This window comes from Clarias gariepinus, chromosome 27 (assembly GCF_024256425.1).
Source record: "Clarias gariepinus isolate MV-2021 ecotype Netherlands chromosome 27, CGAR_prim_01v2, whole genome shotgun sequence".
Lineage (NCBI taxonomy): Eukaryota > Metazoa > Chordata > Actinopteri > Siluriformes > Clariidae > Clarias > Clarias gariepinus.
In genome coordinates, this window is record NC_071126.1 from 11,850,631 (window position 1) to 11,868,183 (window position 17,553).

Below are 17,553 nucleotides of genomic sequence, written 5' to 3' on the forward strand. Positions count from 1 at the left end.
CTCAATTGGCGCCGCAAGGCAGGAGTTTATTGAACCCATCATGGGGGATACTAAGCTCTTTGTTTTGCTACTCGTCTACGCCATCGTCATTATCGGTAGGTATAAGTGGATTTTTATTTCCCCTATACTTTAATAAAAGATAATTTTCCAGAATGTAAATTGAATAGAAAATTTTTAAAAAATTACTCAAAGATGTATAAAAGAGAGGAGATGGATTAAAGAAAACAAAGAAAAAAAATCTCTTTTTCTATCATCTATGGTTTTAATTAATATTAATATTTCTATCTTTTTTTCTGAAATACTTCTTATGTTTTGTTTGCAGATGCTCAAGATGATGAAGCAGTGTGCCTTTGTAAGTACCTTGTATAAATAGTCAGAGAACTATCATTAAATTGTTGCAATTATATGTGATCATTATGTAAATATTAAATACCATAATTTTACATATGAAAATCTTTGTGTACAATTGTAATAATAATAATAATAATAATAAAGATTCTATAAGCATCTTTTACTTCTGCGGCGATGAAGTTTGATCAAATAGGCACAATTCTAAATGTTGCTTATCTCCCCCTAGTGGCTAAAAGGTACAAAAGCTTTCACAAGTATGAGTACCACTATGAAGCTGAGTCTCTGAACACACTGAATGGAGCTATCAATGGACCTAAAGTCAGCTGCAAGGTACAAAAGGACCTCAATGTTCAGATCAAATTCTTATTTTACAAAAAATAGGCCCTGACACTCCGAATGTATTACAGGTCGAGATTGAGGTTCCTGGCCCATGCCACTTCATTGTGCACACCAAGGAGTGTGCACTGAGTGAAGTCATCAGTGTTGATGCAGATGGAAACCCAGTCTTTGGATCCACTGCTGGTGCTGAGACCTTCAAGGCTCAAATGGAGAAGTATGTTAGAATAATCACAGGACATGAGTTTTTTTCCTCCCACCAATTTATGATCAGGTGGCATGATGGCATAGTGGTTAGAACCTTAAGGGTTCGAGGGTTCTAGTCCAAAATATTTGATAATCCCCAGAGAAAAACGTATCTCCTCTTATTTACAGGCACCCATTAAAGGTCATCGTAGAAGATGATATCAAACTCTACCCTGAGGATGATGAGCTAATTAACATACTGAACATCAAGAGAGGTGTCATCTCTGCCCTGGCTGTGCCTGCACTCCAAGATGAGAAGAATAAAAACATGGTCAGCTCAAACAAAAATACCAAAAAGAGCTTCCTTTTGGAATTAAACAATCTACCTTGAATATAAACCTGCTATAATTTTACCTTTGTTCCCAAACCAGCCCACAATCTATGGTATGTGTGAGACTGATTACAATGTGAACACCAGAGAAGATATTGCCACTGATGTGACGCTTAACAGGGACTTATCCAGATGCGACCAGTTCAGACCAATCAAGGACTACACCAGCCCTCTGGCTATCATTACAGACATGGTAAGTTCATTGTGAGCACACCAAAAGTAATGATTGCACGTGGCTTATAAGCGAATTACTCAAACTGTGTTATTTAATTATCTTTAATGCAGTGTGTTAAGGTCAGATGCTTCATTTATGGACTTACCTCTTTGTTTCCTGCAGCACTCCCCACTCGCTCAGTTAATCAGAAGCAAACAGACTTGCAGATACAAATTTGACAATGTGCAGAAACACATGACCTCTGGAGTTTGCACTGAGGACCACCTCCTTTTGCCTTTTTCTCATAAGTAAGTAATTTATACCATAGCTTAAGTGAGGTTGCTCCAAGTGGTAATGATTTTAATCTGTCACATTATTATTTCTCATTAATTATCACCAGGGGGAAGTATGGAGTCACCAGTGTTAGCAAGCAGACACTAGCTCTCCATAGCGTGACTAAATACAACGAAAGAGTGTTCGATCACAGTAAGACCATCTTAAAGTGCATTAAATATTTGCTATGTAAGAAAAGCATTAAAATACTGACTTTAGCCTTTTTTAATGTTTAATAGAAGTGGCTAACATGCAGGCGCTGTACCTTGATGAGAGTGTTGACATGAGCCCGAATCAAGACAAAAATGCCATTCTTGCTGTTCTGAGAGAGTTGGCTGACCTTTTGCACACCACCAGTGGACACAAGAGAGCTCACCTGGCTTACAAGCTTGTAGCTGTGATGCGCAAGATGAATGCTGAAACACTGGCTGGCGCTTTGCCAGAGGCATTGGAAATCTCTCCTTCTCTGACCTACCAGGCTCTGTTCCAGTGTGGGACCCCGGAGTGCAGCACTGCCTTCATGCAAATCCTCCAGACCTTCAAAAGTTCGGTCACTAAAATTGATGCTGTGGTCTATGCCCTGGGAATGATCCCCCACCCCTCTCCAGTGCTTGTCAAGGAAATGCTAGAGATGGCCAAGTTAAAGCCAAGCAAACTTATTTACTATGCTATCAGCAATGCTGTTAGAAGGTGGTGTATGCCAACGCTGATGAATAAGCATTTATTATACATTAAATGCACCACTAAGTTGTTGCCACTTACATATATTATTTTTTCCATGTTCTAATATCAGGCTGTATAAGGCAGAAAGAAAAGTCACACCTGAAATCGAGGAAATGGCAGATTACATTCTTGAAAATATTGGAGACTGCACAGGTGACCAGGAACACATCTATTTGACTCTAAGGGTAGGTCTACGCTATTTCTATTCAACCCTTTCTGTCTAATCCTTGACAAGCCTCTTATAAACGTATGCACTAATATCTTCCTGTAAAGGTAACTGGAAACATGGCTGAAGCTGTTGGTGCTGCAAGTCCTGCCCTGAAGTCAGCTGTGATTCAGTGCATTAACCAACCTGCTGCCTCCACCGAGGTTCAGCAAGCAGCCATCCAGGTCTTCAGGCTTACCCCCCTTCCTGAAGAGGTATACTGCTTCCCCCCTAGCTACAAAACACTCAACACAGCTAGTCTTATAAATTGACATAAAACTCATTTTTGTTTTTACAGGGCAGAACAGTGCTAATGCAGGTTCTCCTGGACAGAGCAGCTCCGGTGCAGAAACGTATTGCTGCTTACCTCATCCTAATGAAGGATCCTCAGTCTGCTGAACTTGAACAGTTGGCGGCAGCTCTACCAAGTGACGAAAACCTGCAGGTCAAGAGCTTTGTGATATCTCACCTTACCAACATTCTGAGCTCTACATCAAAAGAGACCGAAGAGTGAGTAAAACACATCGCACAAATCCTAAATACTGAGACCACTGAGTTATTTTGCGTCAGACATATCTTTCCAATTAAATCTGGGAAGTCTGATTACTTTACAAATATTAAAACCTATTTGTTCAATTGATTTTCTTAGAGTAAGCCAGAAAATTCTTGACGCACTTCAAAGCAATGAGGTTAAAACTTTCATGGATGCCTCTACAATTTCTCGTAACTACAAGATTGGATCTCTGGAGGGAAACATGATCTTTGACAAAGAAAACAAACTGCCTACGGAAGTAATGCTTGAAATGACACTAAATGCGTTTGGATATGACATTGACATGGTTGAGGTACACACACACACACACACATTAAAATACCTAGCTCTGTTACATGTAGCGTCTTTATTTTTCACTTTATTTGTCACATTTTCTCTTACTTCTAGGTTGGTATGGAGGGTAAGGGACTTGACCCGACTGTTGAGGCTTTATTTGGTCCTAATGGATTCTTTCCTGATACTGTGATGAAGACTATTTTCTATGCTTCTGATAAGATGCCTTCCCAAATTAAGGAGATCCTCAAAACCATAATTCCAGCCTTGAATGACAATAAAAAGAAACAGGTATGTCAGACATGGGATTTGGATATAAAGTGCTTTAGAGTAATATCAAATTCTTGTAAACCTTGTAAATCTCCTTCTTGCACTCTTGATCGTGGTGTGTTAGGGACATTTTTATAATTAGTATACAAATTCTTTGTTTAGGGACCAAAAAATATCATAAGAGAAATTGGAAAAAATGTTGACAAGCTAATCAAGAAGCTGAAAACCCAAGATGCACCTGAAGCCATGATCTACCTAAGGTTGCTAGGTGCTGAGCTTGGTTATATTAAAACCAAAGATTTGGAAGAAATGGCCAACTCTGTGACAAGTGTGGCTCAAAACATTTTGAGGATGTTCCATGTTGATGTGAGTAATGGTTTCCCAAGCTTGATTTCATAAAGAGGTAAAGAAAACTTTGGCAAATAATTTACTAAATGACTGCAAAAAAAACAAAACAACATTGTGATATCTAATTTTTTTTACTCATCCTATTTATAATGCAACATATGGTATAAAGTAAGCTGTATTAATGGATAAAAACAGTAACCTTTGTTAATCTTTATTTTTAATCTAGTTTAAGAACCTGTTCTCCAGTGCTGACAATGAGCTCTTCCTTCATTACATCTTCATGGACAATGAGTTTTACCTGCCTACTGGTCCTGGTCTTCCACTAAGGGTGGCTTTGTCTGGTATCTTCACACCTGGTGTTAAAGGAGGACTCAGAATTAGTCCAGATATGGTATTTTTTACTTTTTTTTTTTTTTAAAGGGGGTAGGGGCATTTCAGAAGCATATTCAGGATGCAGCAATTAATCAAAACCTTGTCTGTGTTGTAATCAATAGAGTGAGATTGCCTTTATGCCATCTGCTGGTATTGAATTTGTGACTGAAATCGGTGCTCACCTTCCGGACTATGTTCACTCTGGCTTGGAGATGCATACCAACATCTATCATGAGAGTGGCATGAGAGCTAAAATTGCCATGACCCGCAATCAGATCAAGCTGAGCATCCCTACTCCTGAAAGCCCAGTTAAGCTTCTCAGTGTGAGGTAACACGTCTCTTCATGACATTTGCATCTGTATCTGGATTTATGTAAAAATATCTTGTGATTTTGTCTATTTAAGCCCTATATGAATAAATGTAATAAACACAGAAATAAATCCCAAGCATAAAACTAAACACGAATAATAGTATAATTCCAATATTATAAGTATAATATTTTAAATAGAGAATAACCTTATTATTATTATTATTATTATTATTATTATTATTACTATTATTATTTATAACACAGTACTTGTTTTGTAATTTGTACAGCAACTCCATGGTGTCTGTTGCTGGTAATAAAACACAACCCATTCCTGCTATAACAGACCATATTGATGTGAGTGAATGCACACCTCTCTTCTCTGGGGTGAAATTGTGCAACGCTCGTCAGTACTCAGATGCCACGCTAAATGATGCCTCACCATACTTCCCACTTTCTGGTGACAGCAAGTAAGCAACTCTTCTCCTCCATCTCTCCCTCTCACTCTCTCTCTCGGTCTCTCTCTACTTATTTCTTACCTTCTCCTTGAGTGTGTATGTGTGAACTCTCAACTCCTGTTTTTTAGATTTGCTATTGAGCTGCACCCAACAGCTGATGTCTCTGAGTATACCGCCACTCTTAACTACGCACACGAGGAAGACACTGACAAAGTCACATTTGATGTAAAAGCTGAAGGTATGTCACAATATCAATTTGAATGAGTCATAATATGTCTAAATCTGCCTGAATGTAAGCCTTAATCTCTAATTGAAACATATATCTGACAATCCCAGGAACAACCTTTGAGGCTACATCCAAAGTCATGTTCAATAGAAGGGAGAATACTCTTTCTGCTGAATTCCAAATCCCTGACTATGATATTGAAGCTGGTATTCGAATTGGGGCGGCTGACCCAAGCAATAAGGGAAAAGGCACACATTCCATCCAGATTGACTTTATCAACAAGAATATCCCTCAGGCATCTCTGGTTGGCCTGGCAAAGTATGTATTTATACAACTACTGTACAGTATATACAAGTATGCAACAGTCATTCCTGCTTAAAACATATTTATACTGTGAAACACTCGCATCATCTCAAACTGTTATCCTCTCTTTTAGGATTGAGGCAATTAACAACGTTCTGGTGCAGGTTCAGTTGCTTGTTCCATCTCTTGAGGCTGATGCAAAAGTGACAGCTAGTCTGAAGCGTGTAGAGGAAATGACATTGGAACTTGAAAGTGACATCAAGTTCCTTGACACATCATCTGTGCAGAAACTGGTGCTAAAATATGGTACTACTATTACTGCAATTACTATTACTACTAGTATAATGCTAAAATCAATGATATCCCAAACCCTGAATTATTATCATGATTTAGCTAATCATAATATACTCTATATATTATTGCTAAAGTCTTGCATCGTAAAACCAGGAAATCTGATGCGAGATGAGCTAATGAACCTGCTATTTTTATTTTTTAGATGATGAGAAAGTTGAAGCTCAGGTTAAGTCAAATGTCAGCGCTAAAACCCAGAATATCGTTTCCAAACTTGATGCCATCAAGACAGATATCAGAGAACTGTTGAATCAGCATATTGGACAGACTAAAACAAAGGTCTGTGATGTATTGGCCTCATCAATTGCGGTAAGATACTAAAAACTATCACTTCTCCTAAAAGAACTCATCTGTGTATTTGGTGACATTCAATCATTCTATATAATTTTTATTTTTATTTTTATGTAGTGGCATAATAAATGCCAAGTTTTATTACAGTCTAAATGAGGCAAACAGCATTTCTTTCATAACTAGAACCTTGAATTCAAAAATCACAATTAATCACATTAATAACAAGTCCTGAAGATTACTTTGACTAAATTTCTCAGCTTTCTGTTATTTATAGTTACTTTCTTGTAAATAAAACACAGCATGATAGAGCAGTTATACTTTTAAGTACAAATATAGTCAACAAGCACCGATGAGCGGGCCCAAGCACCTTGCGCCATAATCCCGCCCACGGGGGCCCATTAAAGACAGTAGCACAGTGGGTGCACGCATTTACGTCACTCAGTTATTAAACACTTTTAGGCATAAGTTTAGGGCATCGCCATGGCCAACTGGTTTGAGATATCAAAAATCCCTCTGTAATTTTACATCCTCAATGTCTTGAGATCACATACTGTAGGCCCAGTTTGGTGACAATCCTATAAATACCCCAAATAACTGACTTCCTGTGGAGTAGAACCTAGGACATGAAATGCATACAAGTTGTTCAGCTCAATGAGATGCAAGTATGTATGAGTTATGCAGCAAAATCTTGTGTGAGGGCCCCTCTTGTTCTCCTAAGGCCTTTTTTTCCAGCATCCGGTGCTTCTTGGTGGTCTTAACATGCTCAAAACATCGTGAAAATCAACACACAGGTTGAAATTTAATGCCATTAAGATACCTGGCGGCTGAAGAAAATCCTTAGAAGAACAAGAGTACCCTCAAACACTATGACAATATGATATCATAATGCTTGGGCCCTAATTAAATAACCGAATAACAATTAAGTTCCAAAAACCTAGTGGGTTTCAGGGTTAGGGTTAGATCTGTTTATAAAGGGTCAATTATGTGCTAATTATGTTTGTTAATGTATAACATTTTAATTGGAGTAAAATTAATTTACCAACCCAGAAAATAAATGCTGCTTAAAATCTAAAATCCTAATTTTTTTCTCCTTTTTACAGACCACAAATTTATATCTTGAAGCTTCCAAGATCCCATATCTGGAAAACCTAAGGGTTCCTTCTCTCCCTGAGTTTGAGGTGCCTGAGACACTGTTTTTAAACACGTGAGTAAGCCCCACATTTGTTAAAAGACATATCATGTTGTTTTTTATGTTTATTACAAAACTCACAAAAACAGTGAATATTTAAAATAACAGAAGTTAGATGCTAATATTTGTTACATGCTTTGGTTTGTTTTTTCATTAGTGAGGCAGATGCAAAGTACCACTTTGGAAAGCATTACCACACCATCAGCATCCCGGTACCTCTTGGTGGCAAGTCAACGAAGGATCTGAACTTTCCTCCTTCTCTCACCACACCAAACCTGGATTTGCCTCAGCTTGGTCTAAATATTGCTTCTATAAAAGTTCCATTGCCTGAATTGTTTATTCCTAAGACTCTAACTTTGTCTCTGCCCACCATTGGAAAGGCAGAAGTGGCCGGTAAGCTAAGCAGCAACCTCTATAACTTGGAGGCAAACGTGTCTGCTGGCAAAGATTCTGATGAACATCCAAAATATTCTGCTAGAGTTATTGTAACTGGATCTGGCCCTGTAGATGTCCTCTCCTTTAAAATTGAAGGTAAGTACTGAATAACTGTTCCGTCTAGTTGACACTATTGGCTATTTGACACATGAGCCAGATTAGTTGATTAAAAGTGGTCTAGGAAAAAGTGCAATATAACTGATTTAATTATTTGGCTTCTGCACAGGATCGACCTTGGTTAGTGGAACAATGACTGATACCATAAGGGCAGAGATGAGCACTGCTGTCAATCACAAGCTCATTCATGCTAGTATCAACATTGCTGAAGAAGTTCAACTAATGGAGGAAATTAGTATAAAATCAACCAGCAAGCTTGAAGCCACAAGTCCGTTCAATCTAAAGCTTTCTCTGGAACATTCAGGCCAAGTTGGAGTCAAACCAGTAGGGCTATTTGGAAATAACAACCTACAAGGATCCTTTGTGGCTGGTCCTATTGATGGTGATGTCATCCTCAAACAGTCCCTCGCTGTCATTCCATTTAAGCCAGAGGCGAAAATTGATTCAACGTTAGAAATTAATTCACGTCTTTTAAAGGCTCAAAACAAACTTGCAGCAAGCTTTGTTGATGGAGAGCTATCAGTTGTATCAAACTCAGCTGTATTTGAGGATATGCTGACACACAGAGCTGAAGTTACTCTGACAAAATCGAAGTATGCTTTTAAATCAGACACTAAGTCATTGGATCTGGGGCTAAACATCCTCAACACTGCAGAAGCAAACTTTGGTGGTGAAGACATCAGCATTAAACTTGAAACAACAAGCAGTCAATCTGAAAACCATATTAACTCCCTGTTCATTGCAACTCTTAATATTAATAGTCTGGTTGTAAACAGTAATGCTTCTTTGAAGATAGCTGAACACACAGCTACTCACAAAGCCAGTCTGACCCTGGATAAAAATGGCCTGGTTACCAGTGGCACCACGTCAGTGAATAGCCTGCTTACTCTTATGAATACCTTCAGTGGTAACCTTCATACTTCAAAATTTTCACTATCCACCAAAACAAAAGGAGAATGTAATGGCATGGCTATTGACAACACCAATGAAATATCTGCCACAATGCTTTCTCTAGATTTAACTTCAAAATCTCGGGTCGACCTTGCCCAGAACATATGGTACATATATGACATCTCGGTTCAGGCAGAACCTTACACTGCAACTGCTGGCATGACAAGTCATTTAAAGCTTGCCTTTGATACAGAGCTAAAAAACACCTGTGAAATCAAACTTGCAGATCTGACTGGAAATGCTAAGTGTAGTACATCTGGAAAGCTCATTGGAGCTCATTTAAGCGACAACACTGAAATAGAGATTGTAGGACTTGGTGTAAGGATCAACAATGATGCACGCTTTAATTCCAAACTTGTTCGCTTCTCCACTTCAATTCAAGCCACTGCTGCTCCATTTACCATTAATTTGCATGCCCTTGCCAATGGGGATGGGGAGGTCTATTTTTATGGAAAACATAGTTCACAGGTGTACACCAAAGTTCTTCTAAAGGCCGAGCCACTTGCTCTTGCCCATTCTCATGAATGTAGGTTCTCAACTACACATGAGTTGGACAACAATGTAATTTTTGAGGCCAACGTTGATAAGAAGGTTGACACTCAACTGTCACTGTCTGAGCAGTCAGCATCAGTAACACTAAAGTCTAAAATAAACAACCATGTGTTCAACCAAGAACTTAGAGCTTATAACAACCATGAGAGGATTGGAATGGAAGTGTCTGGAGCAGTCAATTACAAAGAAAGCCAAGAGTTCTCTATCTCAGCTTTGCTGCAGTATGACAGGAACACAGAGAGTCATGTTATCAACTTGCCGCTTTTGGAAAGTCTACCTGCAGTCATCGAGAACATCAAAATCACATCTGTGACTCTTATTGAGGCATTGCAGGATTTTATAAAAAGAGATGAATTTATTGCCAAGATTCAGACCCTTCTACAGCACTTTGCTGATTCTGTAACTGAGTTTCATTTTGAAGAGAAATTTGACAAGCTTAAAAATAGCCTGATTGCATATGCTCAGAAGCTTTCAGTTACCCCCGAGGAACTGGAGGCTGTTGTGCGTAAACTAAGGACTATCGCACAGAGGGCTGTAGCTGAGTTAAGTACTCGTGTCAGTGACATACAGGAATTGATTGTAAGTGGTGACCTGTCTGACACAATTTTGCAGAAGGTAACTTCACTCAGTGAAGAATATGACATGAGGAGCATGCTCCTTGCTGTCATTGAAGCCATTGAAAATGTGATTGAACAGATTGATATGACTAAACTGGAACACAGCGGCATTCCTGCATACTATGATGTTGAAAAACTAAATGCCATTAAATTGCATCTGCAGCAGTATGTGACAGACCTAAAGAATATGGTCACAAATTTTGATAAGGCTCAGTTTGTGGACCAAATGCAAAACATCATTGAAACTACTGAGATGTACACACAACATCTGCTCACCAAATTTCCCCGGGAAGAAATCAGCAAGATTGCTAATGCACTAAAGGAGCTAATCTCCGAACTAGACATTGTTGGCGAGTATAAAGTTATCTACAGCACCCTCAGAGAATTTGTGATAAAATATGAGCTTGACAAGAGAGCTGGGGAATTTTTGGATAAGCTTCTGGATCTCGTCAAACAGTTCAAAATTGATGAAACAATCCAAATCCTTGGTAGCACCCTGAAATCAATTCAGATTCCCCTCCCACACATGCTTGATAATACCCTTACCTACCTGAAGACAACTGACATAAAGCAGATGATTGATGATTTGAATCAGTTACTTGAGAGTTTTGTTAAATCACTTAAGTCATTTGAATACAATACATTTGTAGATGAGGCTAATCAAAAGATTAATGAGTATACAGCAAAATTTAACAAACTTATTCTATCACTTGAGCTTCCCCAGAAATTTGAGGCAACCCGAGATTTCATTAATAATGCCCTGTCATCCGTGTCTAATTTCATGAAAGAGCTAGGATCAGACAAAATTTCAGATGTCATAAAAACATTGAAAGATCTCATTGACACTGTTGTCCTTAATGACCTTAAGAAAACTGTTGAGAAGTTCAAGCAGGACATTATTCAAATGGATATTAGAAAAGAACTGACACTAGCTTTGCAGCAAGTGAGTGATATCTATAGCAAGGTTTTGGCTATACTCACTAATGCACTTAATGACTATTTGGAGGTGGCCAGAAAACTCTTTGATCAATCAATTGTCGCTGAACTGAAGCTAATCAGTGACAATGTTTTGAAAGCCCTCAAGACATCTGAACTTGAGATACCGTCTTTCACTGTCCCATTTACTGACTTGGTTCTTCCTTCCCTGAAATTCAGTTTGCAGCAACTTCTGGAGACTGAGATCCCTGTACAGTTTAACATTCCAAGGTTTACCATTCTGGGATCTTACACTGTGCCAGAAATGACCATCACTTTTGATGATATCAAGGAATTTCTCGTAGACCTTGCTGAGTTCATTGTCAACTATAATATTGAGAAATTTCACAGTTGTACTGCCATTGAAAAACTCACAATGTACCTGCCTGACCTGTCTGCTGTCAACCTTCCAGCGATTACTTTACCTCAGATTTCCTTGCCTGCCATTCCTAAATTAAATGATAAGCATTTCCTTAACATCCCTCTTCAGATTCCTGAGATCAAGCTGCCAAAAATCCCCAATACATTGATTTTGCCTGCATTTGGAAAGTTCCGTGGCAAGATCAGTGTTAATTGCCCCATTTACACAGTTAGCACTGATTTTGAAGTGCGAAATTCCACTGACAGTGAGCAAAAGCATCACTTTATAGCACTTATTAGTTCTGTGGGGCAATCTTCCAGCTTTGAAATTTTAAACTATAATCTAGATGGCACTTTGCGCATTGGTCTACCAAAAATGAGCCGTGTGGTTATAGCTGATACTCTGAAGTTTATACATAGTGCCCTTAATGTTGAACATCAGGCCTCAGTAACATTATATGGTCGCTCTGCCCAGGGCAATGCCGTAACAACTCTGAGGGTGACTACCGCAGCCTACACAGCAGACATCGCAAACAAAGCATTCTTTGCAGTGGAAGGTGGAATGACAGCATCTTCTGATACAACCTACAAGCATCGAGTGATGATTCCCATCCTATACTTGACAAGTGAGGCTGCTATGACACAGTCAGCAGTTATTTTGCAGAAGGATGGCACCATTAAACTAACAGTTGAAAATTCAGGCACAGGCACATTTGTTGTTTCTGGATATGTTCTTGATGAATTCACCCACAAGAGTAAACTGGTCTGCTCTCTTGCACCAGAACATGTTAGATTTACCTTTACTGGAGACACAGAGGGTGCCACCCTAAAAATTAAAAAGGCAATAAATGTTGAGGCAGTTGCATTTAGCCATTTTAACTTCAGTGGTAGAATTGAGACTCAATCTCCATTCATTAAAAATAGTAGGATCTTGGCATCTGGAATAGCTCAGCTTGGAAGCATGAAGGTTGAAGTGGAAGCAACACATGAGACAGAACTTATGGGAGCAGTAAGTGGTACTCTATTCAATGAAGTTCGCATCAAGGTCTGTCCTACTGAAATCATCGTTGATATCCAGAACAAGGGCAATACCAAAGTGATTCTCGAAGAGTACTTTTCCACCAAAATTGATCTTCAGAATGATTATGCTTTGATTATTAACTCCAAGAAGCAGCATGTTAAGACTGCAGCACTTCTGCGAATAAGCCAGAACAAATTCAGCTATAACTTCACAATTGAAAACAATAATGCTGAGACTGGAATTTATTCTGCGGTAAATGGTGAGACTGACCTGAAGTTTCTCAATGTTCCTATTAGCGTTCCAGAAATTTTTATCCCAGTCATTGATTTAACAATCCCAGCCATCAACGAGTTCAACTTATATGAGACTTGCTGCCTTAAGTATCTGCAAACCATTAAACCAGCTGTTGATGTAAATGCCAAAATTGTCTACCAAAAGAACAGGTTGGCAAAAATCTTTGATCTTGGTTTCATTAGTGTTCCTGCTGCAGGAAACTTAATCTCTGAGATGTCTTTTAAGTCTTCTATTTTCACCCTAAATACCAATGCTGGAATATATGGAGAAAAAGATCTTGTTATCCGCATTGCTGCTACATCTACCTCTCTGTTTGAAGAACTGAAGGCTAAACTTGAGGGTACAAGCAGCCTCACCTTAAAGAGAGGACTGAAACTTGCTAATGCATTGTCTCTGAAGAATGCTTACATTGAAGGAACCCATAACAGCACTTTCACAGTGAATACAGAAAATTTGGATGCCACAGTAGCAGTGACCACGGCTGCTTACGTGGATCTGCCAATCCTTACCACTGAAGTTAACCATAAGTTGCTTGTAGATACCAAAGTTCATCCAAGTGCGATATCCACACTAACGATCAAACATAAATTTGACCTTCCAATTATCAGGACTGCTGGTAGTGGCGCTGCTGAACACACTTTGAAAATAGACGTTCCCTTAATTTCTATCGAGTCCACCACAAAAGGGATGATTGATGGGACATTTCTGGAAACTGGCATTGTGAAGGGCAGTTTGGATAATGAGGCAAACATATACATGACTGGTGAAGGACTGCGTTCCAAAGTGAAAACTATTGGGAATGTAAATGTTAATCATGGCACTTTTAAAGTAGAGTTTGATGTCAATGAAGACTTTGACATGGAGTCAGCACCTAGCCGTGTATACACTGTCTTGAATATAATTTCCAACAATGAAGTGAATATTGCCACCTTCAATACAAAGGGTAAACATGCCACCAAAGCCACTGTTAACTTGGCTCCACTGAGCTCCCTTTCTGCCGATGTAGATGTTGACCTGTCTCAGCCAACCTCTTTTGGTGATTTCACCTTCCAAGAGAAGACCGTTGTTGATGTGACTCTCTCCAAGCAGAAGATTTCCTATAGCACAAAAATGGTTTCTCCAGTATATACAACAAATACTGTGGTTGAGATGGAAGGTGACGCCCCAGTTTTCAAAATTGTTTTCAAGTCTTCATCCAAATCTCCAGTTGAACTCCTGAAATATGATATTGATAGTAAGTATTTTGCTATTTGTTAAGGATTACAATGCATTTCATATGCTGCATGGTCTTACTTAATACTCCATATCAAAGTATTTCCAAAATTATAACATGTTGAACATTAAAAAAATAAATAAATTTAAGAAGAGGAAAATATCTGGAGTAATTTTATGTAATTAATCTCTATTTTGTGCTTTGATCTGCAATAGGCTATGTCAGGACTGAAGTGGAAAATGAAATCCTGAATGCAAGAGCTAAGGCTTTCCTTGAACATGATGCTTTCACGATAGACTTTAACAGTGTTTTTAATCCAAGGTAAAATAGTGGCTAAAAAGTAAATGTTCAATTGCTACTCTATATTTACAAGTACCGGTTTATGTAATTATAGCATGTATTATTTCCAATAATATTTCAGTGTTCCCAGCCATATCCTCAATGTTGACATCACAAGTCCAACTCATACTGATGTAAACCTTCGCTACGCTGCTCAGATAGAGGGCATGAATGTCTCAATTTCCTCACCATCAGCTGGCTTCCTTGGTTTTCAGCTTCAGGGCAAGAGTCCATCTCAGTTGATGTCACGATTCTATGGCCATTATGCAGTTAGTAACCTTTTATGTCCTTCTACTGTTTATTTATTCATGCTTTTTTATTTTTAGTTTTTTTTATTAATTGTTGATTTCTTTTACAGTCTGCACCTGACAATGAAATTGACATCCTGAGTGTAAATGTTATTGCAAATGGAGATCGAAAAATACATTTCCAGGCTGACTGCAACCTGGAAGCACCCACAGAGATGATGCTGGAAGTGTACCAGAGATTGACTCTCATAGCCTCTACTGTTACCAATTTTGCAGAACAGTCTGGTATTCTTGAAGCCATGCATGGATTAAAGACAGCTCTTGTCACTGCCCTAAATGAAGCCTACACTATTTCAAACAATCACACCCCCGATGTTAGTCGGCTTTCTGTTTTATTCAGAAATGTTGTTGGTCAGCACCAGAAAGCTATTCAGCAAATACTTAATGCCGCTGTCACCTTCCTGAGGGAGACCCAAATTAAGCTGCCTGGTATGAAGGAAGCTACAGTGCCTGAGATCTGCAAGCAAATCAGAAGCAGCATTGCTGAAGCGTTTAAAGACATGATTCAAACTGTTAAAACCTTGATTGGAGACAAGAACTTTGGTTATTTGGAAAATGCCCTGATCCACAGTGTGAATATGATCAAGCAGCTGGAGAGCCTTGATGTGATTCTCGAGAAACTGGGTGAAGTCCTCCAAACGTGTGTTGAGAAAACACAGAAATTTATTGACACGATCCAATCTGATGTCCTCGATGATGTTGCTGCAGTAATCAACGCATTATACACTAATACCATTAGAATTGTTGTCAAAAACTTGATTGTAGATGTTAATAGATTGCTAACCATCACTAACTTGAAAGACTTAGTTAACATTTACATGGAATTGATGTTAATTATGGTCAAGGAGTTTCAAAATACGCTCTATGCATTTTTTCCAGCATACCCAGAAGCCCTAGTTAATGTTCACAATGGAAGGCTAAAAATGGACATTTCTTTACCTTTCTATAAATAGTGACAAAAAAAATACAACTCACCAAGCACATGAAACACTACCAACTGCTGTTGAGACTAGACAAATAAATATAATTTTAACATGCATTAAAAGCAGTCAGTTCTATCTTGCATACATTATTAATACCCCAGCGCATTATTCTTTTTGTGCAATTATATAAAAATGAGCCAAAAGCAATAAAACTATGCATCATTTAATCTTTATTATATATTTTTTATTACAGCTTATTTTTTATTTCTTACAGTTACCACACTATGCACATGATTAAAATGGGTAAAATGCTCATTATTCAAAGTGTGTTTGTATTATTATTTTTTTTAATGATACTTATGGGACTTAAACAGTATAGTATATAAAATGTTAAGCTGAGTATACAGTCAGATTGAAATTTCCTTTTTTTTTAAATACAGCATAAAGTGATTGTAATTTTGTTATACATTGTCTGAAGCGGGTGGCATGGTGGCTTAGTGGCTAGCACTGTCGCCTTGCACCTCCAGGGTCTGGGTTCAATTTCTGCCTTTGTGTGCATTGAGTTTGCATGTTCTCCAATGTTTATCCATGTGATGTGTGAGTGAGATTGTCTAAAGCTACAGTATAGTATATATGGTTATGAAATTAAAACAGTGACAGATGGACCTGGAAACTTTATGCGGCAGAAAAAATGTGAGGTACACTACCCAGTCAAAGAAAATAGTGGCCATTTGGATTGAAATAAGCAAATAAGTAAGAGCCTTTAATTGGCTCTTTAATTGGTTATTTTAACCCTATGATGATGTAAGTAGCTTCTCATTTCTTAAAGAACTGTGTCAGAAGAGGTATCCATATAGCAATCACAATGACTTAATTACTGTATTTAATCATCCTTAATGATTTACCTGCATTTTCTGTTCCTTTTCAGTTGACTTATAAAATAATTTTAAAAAATAGGGTCCAAACAGCTGTGTGGCAAATAACCACTTGTTAGTTAAACTAATTAAAAAAGGTCTCAATTTATTAGGGTACGTTCGGACTTTGAAGCACTGGAAAAAGGTCATGTGGTCTAATGAATCCAGACTGACCATATCCCTGAGTGTGTCAGGATAAGAAGCGAAGTACATGAAGCGATGCACCCTTAATGCATAGTGGCAACTGTACAAGCCTCTGGAGGCCGTGTTATGATCTGGGGTTGCTTCAGTTGGTCAGGTACTGTACATGGGTAATTTAAAAGAAGATTTTTCCATTGCTTTTGTCAATGCATAGGTGGCACCAGGGAGAGTCTTGTGGATGCCATAGACCAGTTCCTGAAATGACAGTTGTTGATAGGAGGAATGACATTGTGGATATCTGAATCTTTCATTTTAACTAGGAAGAACTGAATTATGGATATTTGTAATACATATCCAAATTCTTTATTCCATATCCACATTTTGGCATATTAGACAAATTATAAAAAATGAAAGAGTAAAATATTTAAATGATGGTAAGTGTATCGAACTAAATGATTCGTGACTCAAAAGAATCGGTTCAGCACAATTACAGACAGCCCTTTTTTCTTGCTTTTACACAGACACATTTAGACCTTTTTTAATATATATCTGTATTATGTTATACTGTAAAAAATAAGGTGACGATTAAAACTATTTTTATTTGTATGTTTTAATCAATAATACATGAACCCATTGCTGCCATGTTTGGCTAGTCAACTAGCTTTTTTTAATAACAAAAATTACAATTACAATACTGAAAAAATATAAGTAACATACGAGTTTCAGGTGTAAAAACTTTTTATTACATAATGAACTATCCATAGTTAACAAAA

General features: G+C 38.0%; 1 protein-coding gene across 1 annotated transcript; it reads left to right on the plus strand.

Moving 5' to 3' along the window:
* On the plus strand, window positions 1-16,043 carry apobb.1 (apolipoprotein Bb, tandem duplicate 1). The gene is made up of 28 exons (XM_053489380.1): window positions 1-95; window positions 323-352; window positions 578-681; window positions 759-904; window positions 1,063-1,204; window positions 1,305-1,457; window positions 1,602-1,726; window positions 1,819-1,904; window positions 1,991-2,441; window positions 2,545-2,659; window positions 2,748-2,894; window positions 2,978-3,189; window positions 3,329-3,524; window positions 3,620-3,796; window positions 3,938-4,141; window positions 4,350-4,514; window positions 4,618-4,823; window positions 5,093-5,272; window positions 5,389-5,498; window positions 5,597-5,804; window positions 5,923-6,095; window positions 6,286-6,449; window positions 7,532-7,635; window positions 7,778-8,151; window positions 8,282-14,176; window positions 14,371-14,476; window positions 14,577-14,763; window positions 14,853-16,043. Exons 1-28 carry the CDS (start codon window positions 41-43, stop codon window positions 15,753-15,755), a joined length of 11,118 nt encoding a protein of 3,705 aa, XP_053345355.1. The 5' UTR covers window positions 1-40; the 3' UTR covers window positions 15,756-16,043.
* Window positions 16,044-17,553: the final 1,510 nt, after the last annotated feature.